The sequence below is a fragment of the Podarcis liolepis genome (genome assembly GCF_965112155.1).
Source record: "Podarcis liolepis genome assembly, chromosome: 1".
Classification (NCBI taxonomy): Eukaryota; Metazoa; Chordata; class Lepidosauria; order Squamata; family Lacertidae; genus Podarcis; species Podarcis liolepis.
The window spans coordinates 110,241,456-110,261,241 of record NC_139554.1 but is presented as its reverse complement, the minus strand read 5'-3'; the positions used below and the strand labels follow the sequence as shown (position 1 = coordinate 110,261,241).

At 43.3% G+C, this 19,786-nt stretch overlaps 2 protein-coding genes and 1 long non-coding RNA gene across 8 annotated transcripts in view; 1 reads left to right on the top strand and 2 right to left on the bottom strand.

Annotated features, from left to right (window-relative positions):
* The window catches only part of NOSTRIN (nitric oxide synthase trafficking), a 29,096-nt gene extending 22,127 nt beyond the window's left edge, over window positions 1–6,969 (bottom strand). For 2 of the 4 annotated variants that reach the window (XM_083496815.1, XM_083496816.1), the window contains exons 1-2: window positions 6,846–6,969; window positions 2,298–2,383 (exon numbers count right to left, since the gene is read on the bottom strand). In XM_083496815.1, the coding sequence (XP_083352941.1) occupies window positions 2,298–2,383; window positions 6,846–6,872 (113 nt within the window). In that variant the 5' untranslated portion in view covers window positions 6,873–6,969. The remainder of the gene's footprint in view (window positions 1–2,297; window positions 2,384–6,845) is intronic. The other 2 variants (XM_083496814.1, XM_083496817.1) reach the window with 2 other exon arrangements.
* LOC310704296 lies at window positions 5,414–11,897 on the top strand. Of its 2 annotated transcripts, none has more exons than XR_014524708.1 (3): window positions 5,414–6,737; window positions 6,939–7,034; window positions 11,808–11,897. It is a non-coding gene; the product is annotated as an uncharacterized lncRNA (long non-coding RNA). The 2 variants fall into 2 exon arrangements; XR_014524709.1 differs by having other exon boundaries at window positions 6,939–7,082; window positions 11,808–11,863.
* CERS6 (ceramide synthase 6) overlaps window positions 8,199–19,786 on the bottom strand; it is an 87,582-nt gene continuing 75,994 nt past the window's right edge. Inside the window, exons 9-11 of one of the 2 annotated variants that reach the window (XM_083496957.1) lie at window positions 16,482–16,638; window positions 15,346–15,369; window positions 8,199–14,551 (exon numbers count right to left, since the gene is read on the bottom strand). In XM_083496957.1, the coding sequence (XP_083353083.1) occupies window positions 14,390–14,551; window positions 15,346–15,369; window positions 16,482–16,638 (343 nt within the window). In that variant the 3' untranslated portion in view covers window positions 8,199–14,389. The remainder of the gene's footprint in view (window positions 14,552–15,345; window positions 15,370–16,481; window positions 16,639–19,786) is intronic. The other variant, XM_083496958.1, reaches the window with a different exon arrangement.

Genomic DNA, 19,786 nt, shown 5'->3' with positions numbered 1-19,786 from the left:
CTAGTGGTTCCCGCCAAATATCCTCTCTGCTGCAGTTGCCGTGCAGGTGAATTTCTCCAGATTAACCAATGTGCATAATGGACTGGGTAAGCGCAAGCCTAATGAATCCCTGGAACTTCTTCCTTATAAAATGCAAATAGCCCTGTTTAAGGATGACCTGGTCATAGGGCAGTGACAGTACGGTAACCTCCAGCAAACTCCTTTTCACAGTAACTGGGTGAAGCCTACATTTATGTTTTCCTGTGAAATAGCCTTCCCCTTTCTGCATAAGGAACATCCCAATCACCCGGCCATGAGTTCTAACTGCACAGAGACCTTGGGGGGACATTCTGCCACAAGGAGTTAGGAAATGTGTGTTGATATGTGTGCAATGACCCAGTACCTGAGTTAATTAACATTTAATGTCCTGTCCACCCAGCCCTGTCCTTAATGAGATTACCCTCTGCGTTAAGAGCTAAGGTCCATATGATATGAGGGACTCTTTCCTATAACTGGGCACCTCTCAGTCTGCACTGCATTTAAGTTATTTGGGATCATCTAGTAGACTGCTCCACACCACTCTTTTTCAAGGGTGCTGCTCCAACACTTCGGATGTCATCAGGAGCAAAGTATCACCATCCCCACTCACTACTCTTGCCTCTTCCCCCTTCCCAGCCATGCCTGTTGCTTTTATTTTGGGTTAGTTGGGACTCTTGTGGGAGGCAAAAGCCAGTGTTGCTCCAGAAGCACAGGTCTTTTAAATATATATATTTAACTCTTATATATATGGTGATATATATATATATAACCATATTTGCTGCATTCAAGGGAATCCAGGGTAGAATTGGACTTTGCACAATCTATGAAGGCTTGCATGCTTTGTTGTTGTTGTTGTTGTTGTTTAGTCGTTTAGTCGTGTCTGACTCTTCGTGACCCCATGGACCAGAGCACACCAGGCACTTCTGTCTTCCACTGCCTCCCACAGTTTGGTCAAACTCATGCTGGTAGCTTCGAGAACACTGTCCAACCATCTCATCCTCTGTCGTCCCCTTCTCCTTGTGCCCTCCATCTTTCCCAACATCAGGGTCTTTTCCAGGGAGTCTTCTCTTCTCATGAGGTGGCCAAAGTATTGGAGTCTCAGCTTCACGATATCCTTCCAGTGAGCACCGCGTTTCCGGACAGCCCTGGGCAGCCGGGCAGCGGATAACTGCTTCTTGCGCAGCCTTCCCTGCACAAGATGAGGTGATCCCCGACAGATGAGGTGATCAGGCACTCCCATTTCTTTAAGAACTTGCCATAGTTTGCTGTGGTCGACACAGTCAAAGGCTTTTGCATAGTCAATGAAGCAGAAGTAGATGTCTTTCTGGAACTCTCTAGCTTTCTCCATGATCCAGTGCATGTTTGCAATTTGGTCTCTGGTTCCTCTGCCTCTTCTAAATCCAGCTTGCACTTCTGGGAGTTCTCGGTCCACATACTGCTTGAGCCTTCCTTGTAGAATTTTAAGCATAACCTTGCATGCTTTAGGTCAAAGCAAAAAGTTCACACCTAACATTAAACTATGGTTTCGTGTCATGGGGATGAGCTGCAGCGAGCCTTGGGCTTGCAAACTCCTCACTCCCCACTTCTCACTGGTGTAGCTTGAAGGGGAACAGCAGCTTCTTCTGTTTTAGATTAACCACAGTTTAGGGTTTGGACAGCATGCTAAAGTCCTGTTAATATTAACAGTGGTTTGTTGAAACGTACTATGGCTTCATGCTGGCTTGTTTAAACAAACTATAATTATGGTTACCACAGTTTACCTGGCTCAGATGACATAGCAACCTGTGCTTAACCAAAAAGGGGGAAACCTTTCAAATTCCTCTGTGTGGCTGTCTTGAAGGAGGAGGCACATAAACCCAAGGTTCCCCTACACTACTTGTCTCAACCATGAAAAAACCATGGTTTAGGGTTACATCCCACTGAGCTCATCATCAGGCCAAAGGAAGAAAATCCACGTACTGTATATGCTACCTTGAAGCTGGTCCTTGCTATTAGACCTTTTCTCCACACCCCTTCTTCACATTCCAGCAGCCAACCTAGTAATTACTGGATGAGCAAGTTATATTTCAAGTGGCATCAGACCAAGCCTTATAGAAACTGTTCAAACATGCAGGGAGGAAATGATAAGCAGTCTTGTATTATAGAAGTCTGTTCCGGAGAACAGTAACTCTCTCCCCGCTCCCTCCGCCAGCACACACATACCATTTGGAGAAAATAATTTGCCATCTGAGCAAACAAGGGAGATTGAAGTCTACCAGGTTGAGGGGACACATACATACCTCTGCTGAAGAATAGACATGAGTTGCTTGCAGAAATTATCTCCATTTTTGGAAAATCTTTTCAGATCTTGATATGCCCTGTCATACTGAAAGCACAAGACACAGACTTGTTTACAGGCTTTAAGGTTTGGGCAACATTTCAGGTCTGCACTCGTTCTGCCTGCCACACAGGAAAAGAAAAGAGCAGCAAGCAGGTGTGCAGCTTGTGTGGGAAGAGAATGAGTATTCGCAGTAGCAAAGGTTTTCTTTTCCTTTTCCATCACTGAAGGGGGCATGCAAAGTGATTGCATACTTTTAAGCCAGAAAACCAGCTGTTGATAATGTACAAGGTCCTTAGGTACTCCTGTATTATTACTATTACTGTTATCATTACTTAGACAACAGGTAGAAGTTCCTGGTGGGTGGATTGCAATGTCTCCCTGAAATCTAGCCAAAATCTCCACCCAACAGAAGTGATATCCACACACAGGGAGGAGACCTTTACAAAATCAACAGAGTTTCTGTAGCACCCACACATCTACACACCCTCTCTGGCATTGAGAGATCTCACACGGCTTAAATAGAACGGTTCTCAGGGTTCGTTTTGTTTCCCATTCCCAATTCCATCACCCCATGCAAACACTGTGCCAAATCAAAGCCCATATGGAAGTGTTTCCATTATAACGCACTCACAGGTCTGAAAAAGAAATAATGGCAATAACCTGTGCTACTCTCCTTTCACATTAAAGGCCCCCCTCCTGCCAATTTGGGGAATGGCCAGTGTATGGAGGGTGGATGGGGCTGTGGCTCAGTCTTAGCTTTGCATCCAGAAGATTCCAGGGTCAGTCCCTGGCATTTCCAGGTAGGGCTAGAAGGACGGACTCCTGCTGGAAGCCTTGAAAGCTCCTGTGTTGTCAGTCTTGAGTTAGAAGGACCCATGGCCCAGTAGAAAGGAGCTTCCTATTTGGTGTGCTAGGTTTCCTTACTTGCAGAAAGCATTCCTGGGAACGCCAGCTTGCTCATTCAGATCTCTCTGCGAGCCAATGCCCAGTTTGTGATTAGGCAAGTCACTATTTTGAAGAAGCTCCTCTGCAACGCGATGCTCCCCTTTCTCTTGGCAAGCCAGAAGTGGAAGGTCACTCTCCCAATGCTGCTATGCACTGCCTCCTTTAATATACTTTCACCGAACATTTTAAAAAAGGAGGCTATCCACAAAAACGTGGCCAGAGATGCTCTCTGCCTCAGATGCAAGTGTTTTGCAAAGGGTGGAGAAGACGCAGGGAGGAAGGGGTCGGGATTTTGCAAGAAAAGGCTCTTTTTTTGTTCGAGGGAAGCACCGCACCTCCTGACATAGTCCTTTGTGAAAAGCATGCTCTGTGACAATTCAGCACAGACCCATTCATTATACCAGTAGAGTTCAACATTCGCAACCGTTACTGCATATAGCCTGCTATTTTATTATTATATTAATAGAACACTGGTTTCATTCAACATAGTGCTAAGGTGAACATTCTGGCAGTGTGAGGATTTTTCCTTGCATGACAGAACCATTTCCTTCCTGCAGTCCTGGCATTCCCGCTAAATGTGTTCTGGGTTCCCCCTCAACAAGCTTCCTCAGCAGATGTGGGGATGGCAAAGGGCATGCGCATAGCAAGAGGAGACGTGGGGAGAACATACCTTCCAACATTTCTCCAATGAAAATAGGGACGTCAATAATAATAATAATAATAATAATAATAATAATAAACCCTGCCCATCTTACTGGGTTGCCACAGCCACTCTAGGCAGCTTCTAACATATAAAAAAACCATAATAAAACAATTCAGAACTTCCTTCGACAGAGCTGCCTTCAGATGTCTTCTAAAGGTTGTATAGTTACTTATCTCCTTGGGTTCAGGGCTCAGGGTTCACAAAACTGCATATCTCCTCCCACCCCCACCCCCAATGAAAATAGGGGAAATAAGGAAAAGCAGGACATTCTGGGATCAAATCAGAAACTGAGACGGCTTCTGTAAATCTAGGACTGTCCCTGGAAAATAGGGACACTTAGAGGGTCCCGGAGAATCGCCTTGGGCTCATCTTACATGCAGAAACTAATGAAGACAGTTTTCTGAGAATGGATGACCAATATGCCCATCAACCATACCATGCCATAATGAAATGTTTAAATATTTCTTTGATTGTCCTTGAATCTTCCTGCCACACTTGCCATCCTCTCCTGCCATGCCAGTGTGGTGCACCACACCCTTTGAGGACCAGTGTGCCAGTGTATAGAGTTTGTTGACCACCACCCTATATTAATTTTAGTATAGCTATGAGAAATACTGCACCATGCCTTTCCTCCCAAAGTGACCAAAGACAGAGCTAACGCCTGCTATAAAATATTATTATTGCTTTCATTAGTTACGATTGTCATGCTGGTAATAGCCTACGAGGGATGTTTCCCTGCAATTGATTACTAGGCATTATGGTAACATTTCTCTTTTCTAGAGATTTTTTAAAATAAAAATGTCAAATCCAAAGAAGCAGATTTAGCAGCAGAAACTTCTGCTGGCTGGCTCCCAGTTCTCCTGCTGTGCAAGATGCAGCTTGCTAGAAGCAGCAGCCATATTAATATTTTATATCGGATGTTAAATCTTTGCAAGGCATCGGCACTCACTGACGAAGCTGAGCTGTACAAAACAACAAAACAGCAGCACTTGGAGCAATTTCCCCCCCACACACACACATAATGGATGCACAGCAAGCCTGGAACTGCAAGCGGTCCTGCCATCTCTTAACAGAGGCAAAGGAAACAAAATGCTTGCTCGAATCCTTGGTAGATGTTGGATGATCAACATGCGCAAGGCATCCAGTGGCCACGTGAACATTATCCCCAGGGTGGTGTGCGGTAAGCTGGTTTGTTTTTGAATGCAGCTGTACGGAAGTGCGGCTCTTGGGGGCGGGACTGGACGCAGTGGGGAATTGTGCTCCTCTCCAGTGGTGTAGAATGGGGGGCACCGGGGCAGTTGCAAAATTGTTAAGGGTGCCAAATTTCAACACCCAGTGCTGCCTCAATAGAGCTTCCATTCCTGGGCTCCAGACAACAGATCAACTCTTCTCTTCTTAGCTCTGCAGCTGAGATCTCCCAGGTGATGTGGATGCCGTTGGGCAGTTGAATGTGCATGCATACTCCATCTGTTTCCCTCCTTCCCACCCACCCCCTCAGCATGGCCCCGGGCTCAGGCAACCCACACTATGCCACTGCTCCTCTCTCTGATTGCATGCTGTGTTCCTGATCAAAACCATCCTCCCTGCGCAGTTTTCCTCCACTCAATCTTCTGTTTAGTCAGAAGCAGATCCCATTGTGTTCCAGTGGGGCTCACTCCCAAGAAAGTGTGTTCACGATTGCAGCCCTGAACTTACAGTTATATATCTTGTCTATATCCCTGTGTCTCCCTAGACAGTTCAGAGGAGACAATTTCATGTGACTTTATGTCCTTATTTTTGATAATTCGCGTTGATGGAGCATAGGGCGACTGATTCTCAGGGTCGTGGGTTCAAGCCCCATGTTAGGCAAATAGACTCCTGCATTGCAGAGGGGTTGGACTAGATGGCCCTTGGTGTCCCTTCCAACTTAACAATTCTATTATTATTCTTTCTCAGCTTCTCACATCCATCTTTGGATACCTCTTCTAAGTTCTCCCCAGTTTTCTGTTGCGTATTTATCCACCTTTCCCTTCAAACTAGCTAAGAAACGCCCCCGTTTTATCCTCACATCAGCCCTGCAAAGTAATGACTGGCTCAAGGTAACCCAGCAAGATTCACAACCAAAGGATGATTTAAACTTGCTTCAGGGAAGTGTGTGTTACTTGGCCCGCTTCTCTGTTCCAATCTACGTTACAGCTTCCGAACCAAACTCAAGGAAACCATTCAAATGATCAGGCATCACATATATGGCTTAAGCCTAACATCTGAGTAGAGATAATCAGCAACAGGAGGCCTTGGGGCCAAATCTGGTCCTTTGAAAACGACAAGCTGCCTAGCTTTGCAAGAGGTGTGCTGGGGTGGGGGAGTTGTGGCTCTGGCAACATCACATGCCCACAATCCTCTCCCAGGGCAGGGTGGGAATGCAACAACCAATATATAAAACTGCCCTGCTGCAAAATAGCAGAAACAGCAACTTAACCCCACCCAGCAGCTCTCTCTGCCTTCCAGTTTCTGACCAGGATACGACGAGACTCCTGCCACCTTCGAAACTCAGTTAGGTCAGTCCAGCATCCTTGGCTACTCTTTGAGCTTTGCTAGACCTCTGTCCAGAAAGCCAGTGCCACATCCGCGAGGCTGGGAAGAGGAATCTTGAAGAAGCAATTGGGGTGCATGCGTGTCGCATTGCCAGCAAAGCACTTTGGAAGATCAATGTCACAGCTCAAGGGCAGGCAGAAAAATCAGTCCCTCTCTCCGATGTAGACCACCAGCCAGGTATTCTTCAGTGGCTGTGAATGATTTCATTGTGGCCCACAAGCCCCACATATACTAAGCTGAGAGAGAGAAGGGGGTGGGCTATGAATGAAATAAGAGGTTACTCACTGTGCAGCCTTCCAGTGGGTTCTTCATTCTGAACTGCCAGATTCTGTTCTCGTATTTCTGCCTCTGCCCTAACTTGCCCACTTGGAATTCTAGGAGGCTGGAAGTTCCATGGCAATCAAGCCGGTGTGTCAGCCAAGCAGCTAATTAAGGGACTAACCCTGCAGCTGATTTCATCCCAGCTACTTCCTGGTAATGCAAACAAGATCCACAGCCCCTCAAATGATCGCGTACAGCCAGGTGACCAACAACTGTTATGGACCCTTGCCTTGTTTTTCTGTTAATGCATTTACAAAATGTTTTGAAATTCTTTATGAATTAATTAATAATAAACCAGGCTTAACTTTTAGCAAATGTTTTGCTACTTGGGTTTGACTGGTCATCTGTACCACATTGTTAGGGTTGTCATACATCTGGAATTTCCAAGTGAAACTAGCAGCTGGGAGGAAGTTTGGGGAAATGGTGATTTTGAGATTGATTCCTAAGAAAAGCCCAACAACTTTGTGTTCCATTTCCCCAAAAAAGCTTAACAAATTTTGTGTCCTGAATTTTACTTATAGAAATATGGCAACCCTATAATTGCACGAATGGGACACAGTTGACCTAGGGCCAGCTGCCTATCTTAGGCTGAACTACCTTGTACACCTGTTGTGTGGATCAAAGGGAATGAGGGGTTTTTTTGGGTGGGGACTCTCTAAGTGTGTTGAGAGAAGGGTGCGATCAACTTTTTTTTTTTTTTTTGCTTTTTCTCTTGTTTCTTGAACATTAGGTCAAAGTCTCTCCCTCCAGCTCCAAAGCTTCTCACCCTGCCAAAACAAAAGATCAGTTTCGCCTTTCTGCAGAATGGGTGCAAGAATCACACAAGTTCCAGCCACGGGTGGATTTAAGGGGAAGAGTGTCTGCAACAGTGCCTGCTCTCATAGGAGAAACCTAGATTGCCACAGAGGGAGAATCAGGGCCAAGACATTTTAGCTGCCCGAGACAAAAAGCGAGAAAATAGCTTTTCTGCCACTGCCGCCGCCTCCACCACCACAACCTGAAGCGACAGGAGGCAGCCTGGGGACGCCATGGTGCACTGAAGGCAGTGGGGGAGAAAAAAGGAGGTCAGAGAGGAGTGGGAAGTGGCGGCAGCAGAGCCCTGTTCTTACCAGGTGACAACCATGAGTGACAAGCGAAAGAGGACCTGCTGTTCCATGTTCAGTTCCTGGCATCCCCAGGGTCTCAGGAAGCAGGGGATGTGAAAAGCTTTGGCCTTAGATGCCAGAGAGCAACTTCCGGTCGGAGTAGACAATGGGGAGATGTAAACAGACAAGTAGTATAAGGCTATGCACACACACACTGCAAAGAAGGCAAGTAAAGAGGCCTAATACTTTAGTGTTTATTATGAAAGTGTTTTCAAATCAAAATTCACAATATTGATTGGATCCAAATATTCCAGGAAGAATTTTAATTTTTCATATTTAAAAGGGGGGGGGGAGAAAAGAAACCCAGAAGCAAAATCCAAGGCTGTATTTCTGACAGTGAAATATACCAGTAAGTTATAGTTCAAAGAGTTCCTCAAACTGTTGGATTGTCTTGAAAACACAGGTGGAAAATTGCACCATTTTGTCCTGACCTGACCTGCTGAAAGTAACCACCATGCAGAGCACACAAATGTGGCTACTGTTTTCAGTATTTAGAAATTTGCAGGGAAATAGAAAAACACTCTCTTGTGTATCAAACCAGTGTGTACCGTTCTTCTTTGAGACGATTCTCATTACCAGTGGTCCTAGTCAACCTACACATCACTAAAGCCCTAGGCTAAAATTAAGGCCGAAATAAATACACATACCCCCTCCTGCCCTCCATTAAAGTAAGTGGAGGCTATTTCCTAAGTGTATAACTTTATACAAGCAGATCAGTTGCTTCAGTTTCTCTGTCATTACAACTGGAACTTCCTTGTAAGGAAAAATGTGCTAAGTAACTTTTCAATAAATAAACAAATAAATACCAAGACAACTATTTTTAAAAGGAGAAGCTAAAAAATATGGGCAGTTTTTAGCAACGTCCCAGTAGAATCCAAACAAACCAAATCACACTCAAGTCATGCCTAAGTGCAATCAGAGGATTTTTGAAGTTTTGATTTGTGATTTCAAGGCAACTCCATTTATTAAACACTGCGGGTTTTGAGTATTTTGGTCATTCTCACAGTGGCCTACAGAACTGTTGTAATTTTATTATTTGACAAGAGGATTCAGTAATGAATACAGGAGGAAATATAACACCAGGAAGCCTTTAAACAAAAATAAAAATAGAACAATTGGGAGGAGGGAGCAAATAAAGAAATCCCATCTTCTTCTCATTTGTGAGAATTACAGAAAGCCGAAATTAATAGTGTATGAGTTTGGGGAGATGAGAAATATGGACTTCAATAGCCCTATATTCAGAACCCTCTACCATACACTGCAAAAGGGAATGGCAGAAGAAGAACGTCGACCTGAACCACCAGAATACTGTGTAACCTATGCCTTAATATGTACAATGTAAAGACATTCAAAACAAGCTGGCATTGGGTTACACAACTATCTGCCCATAGTTTATTGCAAAATACAGCACGCTCACACCTATGCACGCACGCACGCACGCAGGCACACACAATAATTTTATTGTTTGTTGCAACACGCTCCGTTCCAGTAGCAGAATGACTTGAAAGGAAAGGTGCATTAATTGATAAAAGAACCACCATGATCACTCCATGGCTTGATATTGTCACTTTTTTTATTATGTGTGAAGATTGGCAATTACCCTCCTTTCCCTACAGTCCCAAATCTAGGCTTTCGGGGTTTATATGCTCATTAGTTCCTTGCAAGTTACAACATGCCAGCCGTTAAGGAAGAAACCAGCTTCACTGAATGACAGCAGGGAAGGGGGAGAATGTGCTGTGCAAATGCTTCCTAGGGGAAGCTAAGATTTCTTTGCACACGGTTTCCTCTCGTTTAGCAACCCATCTGCAATATCTCCCCCATAAACAAACTCTGGGCTAGTTCACAGAGGGTACTGGCACGTAGACCCTGGAAGTGGCAGGGTACAGGGGGTGAGCTTGGGACTCATGTTCCTTTCTCTCCCTTGTATACAGCAGGGATAGCTGGCATGTTGCCCTACAGGTGTTGCTGCATTCCCCGTTCCCTTCAGCCCAGCATGGCCAGTCACCAGGGATGATGGGAAATGTAGTCCTGAAGCATCTCAAAGATACCACTCTTGGCAATTCTTGGTATAGGGAGCTTAAATATCAGCTAGGGTTTAGACATGCCGGCATCTATGCAAGCCCCACTGAAGTGTGCAGCCAAAAAAAAAAAAAAGGATGCACAGATAATGCGCACAGGCCCAAGATCACATTCAAGGTTCTGCACGCGGGGGGGGGGGGGGGAGCATAAATGAATCCCAGGCTGAACCCGCATCCTGCCAGATTTGCGGCCTACATGCCGGGTCTTCTGTGAACCAGGCCTCGGATATAAACATATACAAAGGGGTGGGTGGGAGAATGGAAAGTAACTGCCCAAGAAATGAAGTCATGTGTTGAACAAATTCAAAAATGGCAACGAGCATACGTGTATTACGTGTATATTTCTTTTTGGCATTTTTTTAAATCTGGCACTCTACAGTCGGGATGGAGAGTGCAAATCAAACCCCACACTTCCATCCTCAAGTGGATATATATGTTGAAGATACCTGGTCTTCACTCATTTGCCCCACTTTAAAAATATACATAAAAACACACTTTTTTGTTTTTGTTTGTTTAAAAAAGTGTGTTTCATGCCAATACTTAACTGAGGAAATGCACACAATAATAGATCTTACTCCACTACCCCAAGAGCTGGCTAATAAAAAAGTTCAGTCTAGCTAAGGGCTACTAACTTCCACACACCGTTTTTTCTTCATTTTTGTCGCTACGCTACACATTTCGGTCACTGCATCTTTTACTCTACTGCTAAAAGAGACCAAACCAAAGAGCTTTTCTTTTCTTCTAACAAGAGCTTGTTTACACAAGACAATTTTGATAATACTAATCCAGGAAACTGAATACCGGTTTGTTTCTAGAAGGGCTTCCTGTGATTGATTACATGTTTTCTTTCTTCCTGGATCCAGTGGCACTTGGCATACACCATAGTGAGAGGCTAACATTGAACTTACGGGCCTACAAAGCGTATCCTCCCTAATTTCAATCCATTTAAGTGAATGGGGAAGCCCTCTTTGCATCAACAGCATCAAAGCGTCTATATCCTTGGTGTTTAAGATTGAGCTGTAATGAAGCCATTTTGTAACCCAGCTAACTTCACAGCGTGCTTTGTAACAGTTTTCTGGTTGCCTGAGGCAAGGTTCAGGAGCTTTCCTCCCCTTAACCTGATTACCGTGCGTTTCACCACAACAGTGTGAGCTTATAGAAGCTAATGTTGGCAGCTGTTGGTTCTACATTCCCTCCAAAAGCAAAGCTTCCACATTCTGGGAAAACCAGACATCTGTCCAAAACTCCTGCCTAAGCAACGCCATAGAGCATTTTGAAAGTCCCAGCCTCCCAATCTGTGTTTGTTGTAAAACTAACCCAAAAACTGAATATAAACTATTGATGCATCCACTTTGCCTTACTATGACAGCGCTTCACATCCAATGCCCATGCAGACGCTCTTTATTCAAGTTCTATGCTGCACAGAGGACTCAAAACTGAGATGCACCGGATTATTAGTTATGAGAAACTTAAGAGCCAACCCACAATGACTCTTAAATGACAGCACGGAAAGAGAGATTCTAGTGGCAACTAATATCCAATATCCATAGCGGTTCTGATATTGTTTTATATCCCTCCACTCTAATATACTTCCTGTTCTTCAGCTCTCAAGTTACTTTTACTACGTTCACTTTATGGGCACCCTTAATTTGTGTTTTGCATGTTGGCACATGTCATATAACCTTTTTTTTTGTATTTTGCAGAGAAACTGATTTTTCCACTGGGTCCTGATGGGCTGAAGTGACACTGCTGAAATATCAACACATGCAACATGAATGAACATAACACAGATATGGAATCTAACTTGTTGCGTCGAGATTTACGAGACCAATCCAGCACACCTCAACCCACTAGGGAACAGCTATTAACCCAAAACATGTTCTGTTGGGTTGGCTTCAAAAATGGCTGCATGAATTGTGATGAAAAATAACCTTTCCTCTGCAAAGAACAACCACCTTTCCATTCTCTCATGTATAGAATAAAGCCAGAGTATAATAAATACTGTATGGCTTGAGCAAATGTTAAGGGTGATTTGGTTGTCGGAGATGTGCAAAAAGGATTTATGGCTCAAAATAATTTCTGGTGGGAGGCAGGGCTCTTATGATTCCAAGCAATTGCTTATTGCTTCTTTCCATCTTTCCCTGCATGTAGTTCTTTGGCATACATGTTACCTCTGTGCCCAACACCAACAGAAAACAAAAATGGCACACAGAAATAGAAGTTGTCTCCTTAGCCAAAACTGGCTTTACTAAGCACAGAAATAATGTGAAAGAAAAGTCGTTTTATCTAAGGATCTTATGGGAAACAAGGAAACCTCTACTGCAGAGAGATGAAGAGTGGGGGGAAGGATCTAACTCTTGTTATTCCTGCTGATTTCCTTTAAGAACATATCAATAGCTACAGGTAAATCTTTATCAGTAAATCAACAGGCTTAGAGTTACTGCCAGCTGTATTTCTCTAGTAATTAAGAAGAGCCTTGGATGCTTGTTGCTGATTCATACAGGGGTACATCTAGCCATCAGTTTTCCATGTTCTGGGTTGCGCTCAATGGCACCAACAGTTGCAAGTGTTGTGGGCTAAGAAAGAGAGAAAAGACTGCTATGAGACTCGTACAACCATCAAAGTTCCCTTGGGGACTCTTCTGTGGTGTGGCACAGGACGAGTATTAGGTAAACTGTCCTCTCACAAGTAAGTTGAGGAAGTGGGAAGAAACAGGGCACTCTCTTCTCTTAAAATCAGAGCCACCTAGCCACACAATCTACCAAGAACACAACCTCATACCAAGCAGGGTTGATGGACTGTGTCCTCGTTGAATCCCGAATGAACTGCCTAATATTTATTTTAAGTGTAGGCAAAAGCTTTCTAGCAGGCACTTAAAAGAAACCTCAGGCAGTAGAACAGGGATGGAAAACCTCTAGATGTTGTTGGACTCCATCAGCCCCAGCCAGAGCTGGCAAAGGTCAGGGATGATGTCCAACGATAATCAGAGCGCCCCAGGTTCCCCATCTGAGCAATAAGGCCTAATTGTCATAAGAAGTATGCGAGGCAGTATAACTGTGTCTGGACTGTACCACTTCAGGGCAAAAGGGGGTGGCACACGTGATTTAATGCAAACAATTCCCTGACTGACAGGAGAACGGCTTTAAGCTTGAACATCCTCAACCTATCCCATGACTTCTAGTTTCTATGCACATGGAATATATTTGTATGGCAAAAGTATTCAGTCAACTTAGTCCCCAATTGCTGTATACAACTTGGTCCCCAGTTGCTGGTACAGTCCAGACACAGGCTGCCAATGCACCATGCCGATATCTTCCCAATGTCTTGTATCTACTTTACTCCCAGTAAGCAATTCTTTTCTGCCTCTATTCTTCTTGATGCTGGTTCTAAATATGATCCAAGTCCAACTTTTGTATACATGACTATGCGCTCAAGTAAGCATCTTTCCTCTGAAACTAAACAAAAGGCATCTCCATAAATTTTTAAAAATCAAACTGGAGGTTAAAACTGCAAGGCCGTAAGACTTGAGCTGTTCCTACCTGATGTAAACATAGTTTGGGCATTTGCACAAACAGTGAGCTCTGATCTAATTTGCCACCAATCTTGTAAAAGACAGCTAAAATCCCATCTTACAATAGTTTCATATGGACTGGCTCCATTACAGGCAGTTTAGAAATACTAATGCATCATTTTAAAACTCCTCTCTAGGGTGAGGGGAGCGACCACTGTGTTTGTAGTGGGAGTTTCTAAAGTCAGCATCCTTCGGCACAAAAACAGCAAATTAAAAAAAAAGCAACCTAGAACTAAAGAGGAACTTTTATAAAGGTTTGTTGTAATGCTAGATACTGGGCTAGAGAAATGAAGCACGGAAACGTACCTTAAAACTTGGCAGTCCCTGGCCCTGATGTGAAGTCTGAAAGAGAATCTTGCTCCCTTTCATCCACAAGTCACCCCCAAATAAGATCTAAAATAAATAATCATCAAAGCCTACAGAAGAAAGTACTGCTCCCATCTGGTCATGTATATATAACTATATACATACAGCATGCCTACATAAAGAACATGGTGTGGCGCTGTCATTCACAAACAGGAAACACAGCAGTACGCTATCAGAAGCTTTAACTACTCCATGTGTTTTGTTTTTCTCTGATGTTGAGAAACAAAAAGAATAAGGGAAGGAAGAAAAGACAAAACGAAACGAAAAACAAAACCCAGCATTCACAACCGATTGACTTCCAGTAGCAAACAGTTCGTCTTGTTCGTGTATCCGTGTTTAATCCAGGGATTAGTGTTCCTCTGCCGAGTTGCCCCCAGTGAGATACCCGTTTGTTCCGTTTGTTCCGCTCGTCCCATTGGTGGTGGCTGAGCTGTGGGAGGTCTTTGAATGAGGAGCTGTGGTGGGCTCTTCGTCTGAACTAGACTCAATGTCACTTCGGTCATCCTTCGCCTGCAAAAACAAAACAAAAAAACGGGTGTGAAAAAGGGGGAGGGAGGTAACGTATTGGAGGTTATTTCATAACGGAAATTAAATCAACCCTCCCCTTGTTCACACACCCCAAATCCGAAGTTAAACATAACCTATCAAGCTTCTATCTAGCCTTTACTCTTAAAGCTTTTCATCTGTGTGCTTTCGAGTGTTGCACACAATAGTATGGTGGGGAATAACTGTGTCTGCCCTGTCTCATATAAAGTGAGGTTTTGTTGTTTTAACATTGAAGGAGGGCCACATGGGTGAGGGGACCTAAATCACCTCCCCCCCCGCCCCCATCTTATCTCCCTACATGCTAGCAGTTCAAGCCTTTCTTCTTCCAGCCCAGCTCACTTCTGGTCTTGGAAGCAGGATGTGAGGAGGTAGAGAAAGGAAGTGGAGGTGCAGGGAGGTGGATTTGATATCCCGCCTTTCACTCCCCTTCAGGAGTCTCAAAGTGGCTAACAATCTCCTTTCCCTTCCTCCCCCACAACAAACACTCTGTGAGGTGAGTGGGGCTGGGAGACTTCAAAGAAGTGTGACTGGCCCAAGGTCATTTCCCATGTTTAAACAAACTGATACATATCTCTCTTTCACTCCTGAGAACATGCTCAATACCTTTGGGCTTCGAAGCCCTTAACAAGTATGCATTTTAAGCAGAGTGGCTGTGCAGAAAGACAACCACTGAGGAAACAAGGAGAGAAGATGCAATAATAATAATAATAATAATGTTTGCGTGGCATGTTTGTTCATTTTCCCTCAGGGAAACTTACATGCAAAGGGTTCCACTTCCCAGCCTTCAAAGGCAGCAGAAAGAAAATAATTAAGAAGGTTAAGAAAGAAGACACATATTGTTTGGTGTTAAACAAGTGACTTCTGCTAGGACGGAAGAGAACAAAATGCAGTTCTGAGAGAACAGACAGAGAACTACCAGAATCATTGAAGGCTCAACTCCATAGAAGCCACATTCTCTGACACAGTAGCACCCTGTTACTGTCTATACAGACTACAATGCAATACTATGGGGTTGCAGAGGAAGCTCTGAATTCCAGAGGCCTAGCGTGAAAGCTCAGGGCTGCTTTGCACATTGCAGTTTTAAGGTGTACCTATAGGTAGGGATGCGAGTGGCGCTGTGGTCTAAACCACAGAGGCTAGGGCTTGCCGATCGGAAGGTCGGCATTTCAAATCCCCACGACGGGGTGAGCTCCCGTTGCTTGGTCCTAGCTCCTGCCAACCTAGCAGTTCGAAAGCACATCAAAGTGCAAGTAGATAAATAGGAACCGCTCTGGCGGGAAGGTAAACGGCGTTGCCGTGCGCTGCTCTGGTTCGCCAGAAGTGGCTTAGTCATGCTGGCCACATGACCCGGAAGCTGTACACTGGCTCCCTCGGCCAGTAAAGCGAGATGAGCGCCGCAACCCCAACGGTCAGGGGTCCCTTTACTTTACAAAACCCTTTAGAAAAAATGCAATGTATGGAAGCAAGCAAACCCATGTTTGCAAGTGCATAGATCATACAAATGTGTTTGCCAGTGAACTGGAACTGATAGCAGCTTCCGGACAAGTTTACCTTTGAAGTGGAAGATGCAAATTTCCTGCCAATATCATGTGTTTGTGGCCTTGAGAAGTATAGCAAACAGCTTCTCTGGTTACAGTAAACAAGTTCCATAGATGAACCAAGATAAGCCTAAGTGGAACAGCTGCCCTGAATCAGCAGCCCATGCTCAATTCAACTGAATGCTCAGACAGTCAATATTAAACATACAGTTTCAAGACCTGATGTGTCTTCTGGAAGGGAGCGACAAGTTTTTGCCATGGATTGATAAAGTCAAGTGACTTGAGGGAACTGTGCTAGTTGAAAAAAAAGCATTACACACTAGAAAGCAGAAGACAGTTTTTGGTTTTTTCCTTACCTTGCCTTTCAAAATTGCTTTATAGGCAGCCTTTACTATTAGATAGGACCAAAAACAGTGGAGAACTTGAAGTACCAGAAGTAAAATGATAAAGATCGTCAAGGAAGGAAAGCCACCAACTGCTTCGGGCAGTTCAAATATTGATGTGTTCAATACCCTGGAGAAAAGAGAAAATGGCAAGTCAATATAAAACAAGAGAGAGATGGTTCATTTCTCAACAATGCTTCCCACCCCTACTGGAGTCATTTTGAATGTAATATCAGAGCATGAAAACTGGTCACTCAATGATCTCCAATATGAACAAGCTCTGGAATGCTTTAAAATCAATACATCTGCATCATGGCTTCCCAAAGCGGTTGATACTGACCTCCTGGGGTCAGTGGAACTGTGCATGAGGTGAATAAAGACTCTGGGGTCAATAGGGGGTCAAAAAGGGACTGGGATTTAAAATAGGTTTGTGAGACTGGGGGGTGGGGGGAATAATTAGGAACTATGAGTTTCAGAAATAAAAGGCATGTGCTTCCTTTGCCAATGAGGAGCCTCTGTATTTAATAAGATGCCTCCACAACACAACAGTACTCTCAGACCACACTGTTTCGTTGCTAAAAGAAACTGTATACAGGTGCAGAGTTTCACTTTTTAAACAATTATTTTTATAGCATCAAAGTAATAATTCCAACACCTCCCACAAAGATATAAAAGGAAGCTGTCATCTGGAAAACTTCAAGCTTTTATTGAGCTACAACCCCACCTGCTGCCCCAACTTATTCATATGCTTGTTAAAAGCCGTAATTCTCATTAGAATGCTATTATTTTCACTCGTTTTACTTCCTTACTCCTTACGTGTTATGATTCCTAGTAATGGTTACTAATGACTGATAAGTGTTGATTGCATATTATTTCTTGACTTTATTTCATTTACATTCCTAAGAATTTGGGTCAGTGTCAATGACACCTTTATAAGCTCATCAATGGGTCAAAATGAGCCCTGAAATTTGAGAAACCCTGTTTCATGGGAGGCAAGTCTACACACTGCTTTGCTTTCCCAGTGACTCCCATTGTATTTTATTTATGTTCCTCCTTTCTTCTATGATGGAACTCAAGGTGAGGCTTCCAAGGCAGTCTTCCCAAACAAGACACTCACCTTAGCCATCTCTGCTTATTTATTCGTTGTTTCACCTCTGAATTATCAACCCGGGACATTCAATCTGAATGAACTAATGTATTCATCTAAAATGCTTACCAGTGCTGTTTCCATTGGACTGGTTCCTGCATATTAAAAGCCCTGCATCAACACTAGCATATCATGTGACTTGAAGTAGTACTGATCAGTTCCCGTAATCTCATTTTGGTGTGAATGATATATGACCCGTTGAATCCCCAAATGGACTAATCAATAATTAACAGAACATCAGCATATTGAAGATTGTACAAGCTATTCTAGGGCTCAACTGATATCAAGTTATCTAATAGAAAAATGAATGATGACTAGCAACCCTATTGTTTTATAATCTTCCAACTTTTTGTGAGGTGGGAGAGACATAGATGTATATATTGGTGAACTGGTAAATGAAATGTGCGTGTTTCATATTACATTCTTCTCTCCCACCCCCACTCTGCATTCTTACCTAATGAATAAACCACCACTCTGATTTGATGCTTTTGACTATTATTCCAGTGGACTGAATCATATTAGAAACTAGTTTAGGTAGTTAGACAAAGATTGCTAGTGCTGCTGACACTCCATGAGACTTCGACTGATCCATTTTATGACCCTAGGCTATGCTAATAATACTGTTATAAGCATTTGATTACTTAGTTTTAAAGGAAATTTAAATACACTATATAAAATGAAATGTTTATTTTTTTTGTAATAAATCATTGTTGTTCAATGATAAAGACACACCTGGCTCTCATAGGTTCTGCAGTAAACATTTAGTAAGTTTGACTAAAGGGGGGGGGACTAATATGGATGATAGCTCACTGAATTAATATTTTCTACAGGGGTTGGGCTTTTGCAGCAAATATAACAGAGAGCTTTGTGGCATCTTAAAGACCAAGAGATTTGTAATTCCATGAAAGCTTATGTCATAATAAATTGGTATTTATTGATATACAAGACTCTTGGCTGAATTACAGGTGTAGTAGACTGAATTTAACCACTAGATGGCATGTTTAGCAAGTTAACGTCAACTGTTTATATGGCATTGGGCTTGTGTCAGTGAATCTTCTGACATACATTGGCTTGGAATGCCGTGCTGTTCTGCAAACTTTTGTGGTGGAAAACTAACATAATCAGTATGGCTGGGTTTAAGCCTCAGACTTGGGGTGGTTGACAACTGGGGCCAGAGGCAACTAAAGTAAAGGTGCCAAGATAACTTCAGATGAAAGATGGAGAATGAGACTCATGGTAAAAAACAACAACACTCAAGTTAATCAGACAAAAGGCTCTGAAGAATCTTCTCGGTGCTTAATTTGGAGGGGGGGTGTGTATTCATTTACTGATTTTTGTATGTTCTTTGGGTAGTTCACAGAACAAAGAAGCCAAAAAAATGTGAGAAAGTAGCTAGGACCTGAAATGCAGAAACATCAAGTTACAGTGGGTGGTATACAAACAAGTTGAAGGGTAGGACTTGACCACAGTTATCAAACAAAGCCCATGGCTTGGCAGGGATTTGAACCAGTTTCCCATTGTCCTAATCCAGGTGGTTTGCAACTCACGACTTGGGAAATACTGACCTATAGGAACCCTGGACTGGCTACAGAGGAGTTAAGACCAGCTCCAATAAAAAAACCTGTGCATTTGGATAAAGTTGGCATTATTCCATTCTAAGTTGATGAGAATCTGTTAGTATTATTACTTAATTTATACGCCGCTTAATGCAAAAAACAGATTTCCAAGAGGCTTCTGAAGTATAAAAACCATGTTTCAAAAATATCACTAAAATGCACACTAAAACAATCCCACATAAACATCCATACTGTCAACTAGACAGAGAAGAAGAAGATCATCAGTTGGAGAGCAGAGCCTTTCCTGACCTGCCTATTTCTCTTAGCTAACTAAGACAAAAGAGTTTATCATTCATAGCCTTGAAACAGGGATACACCTGCGCATGTGTGGATGAGGTTAGCAATGGGGCTAGACAGTCCAGAAGTATGGCCTAGTAGTGGTGGGGGCAGGAGGCAGACCAATATAATTCAGACTCACAAATATGCCACAATGGGAATGGAGAGTGGCTGATGAAAGTTAGAAAACAGCAATAGGAAAACACGAAGAGTCTTCCAGCTTAAAGTATTTAACATTT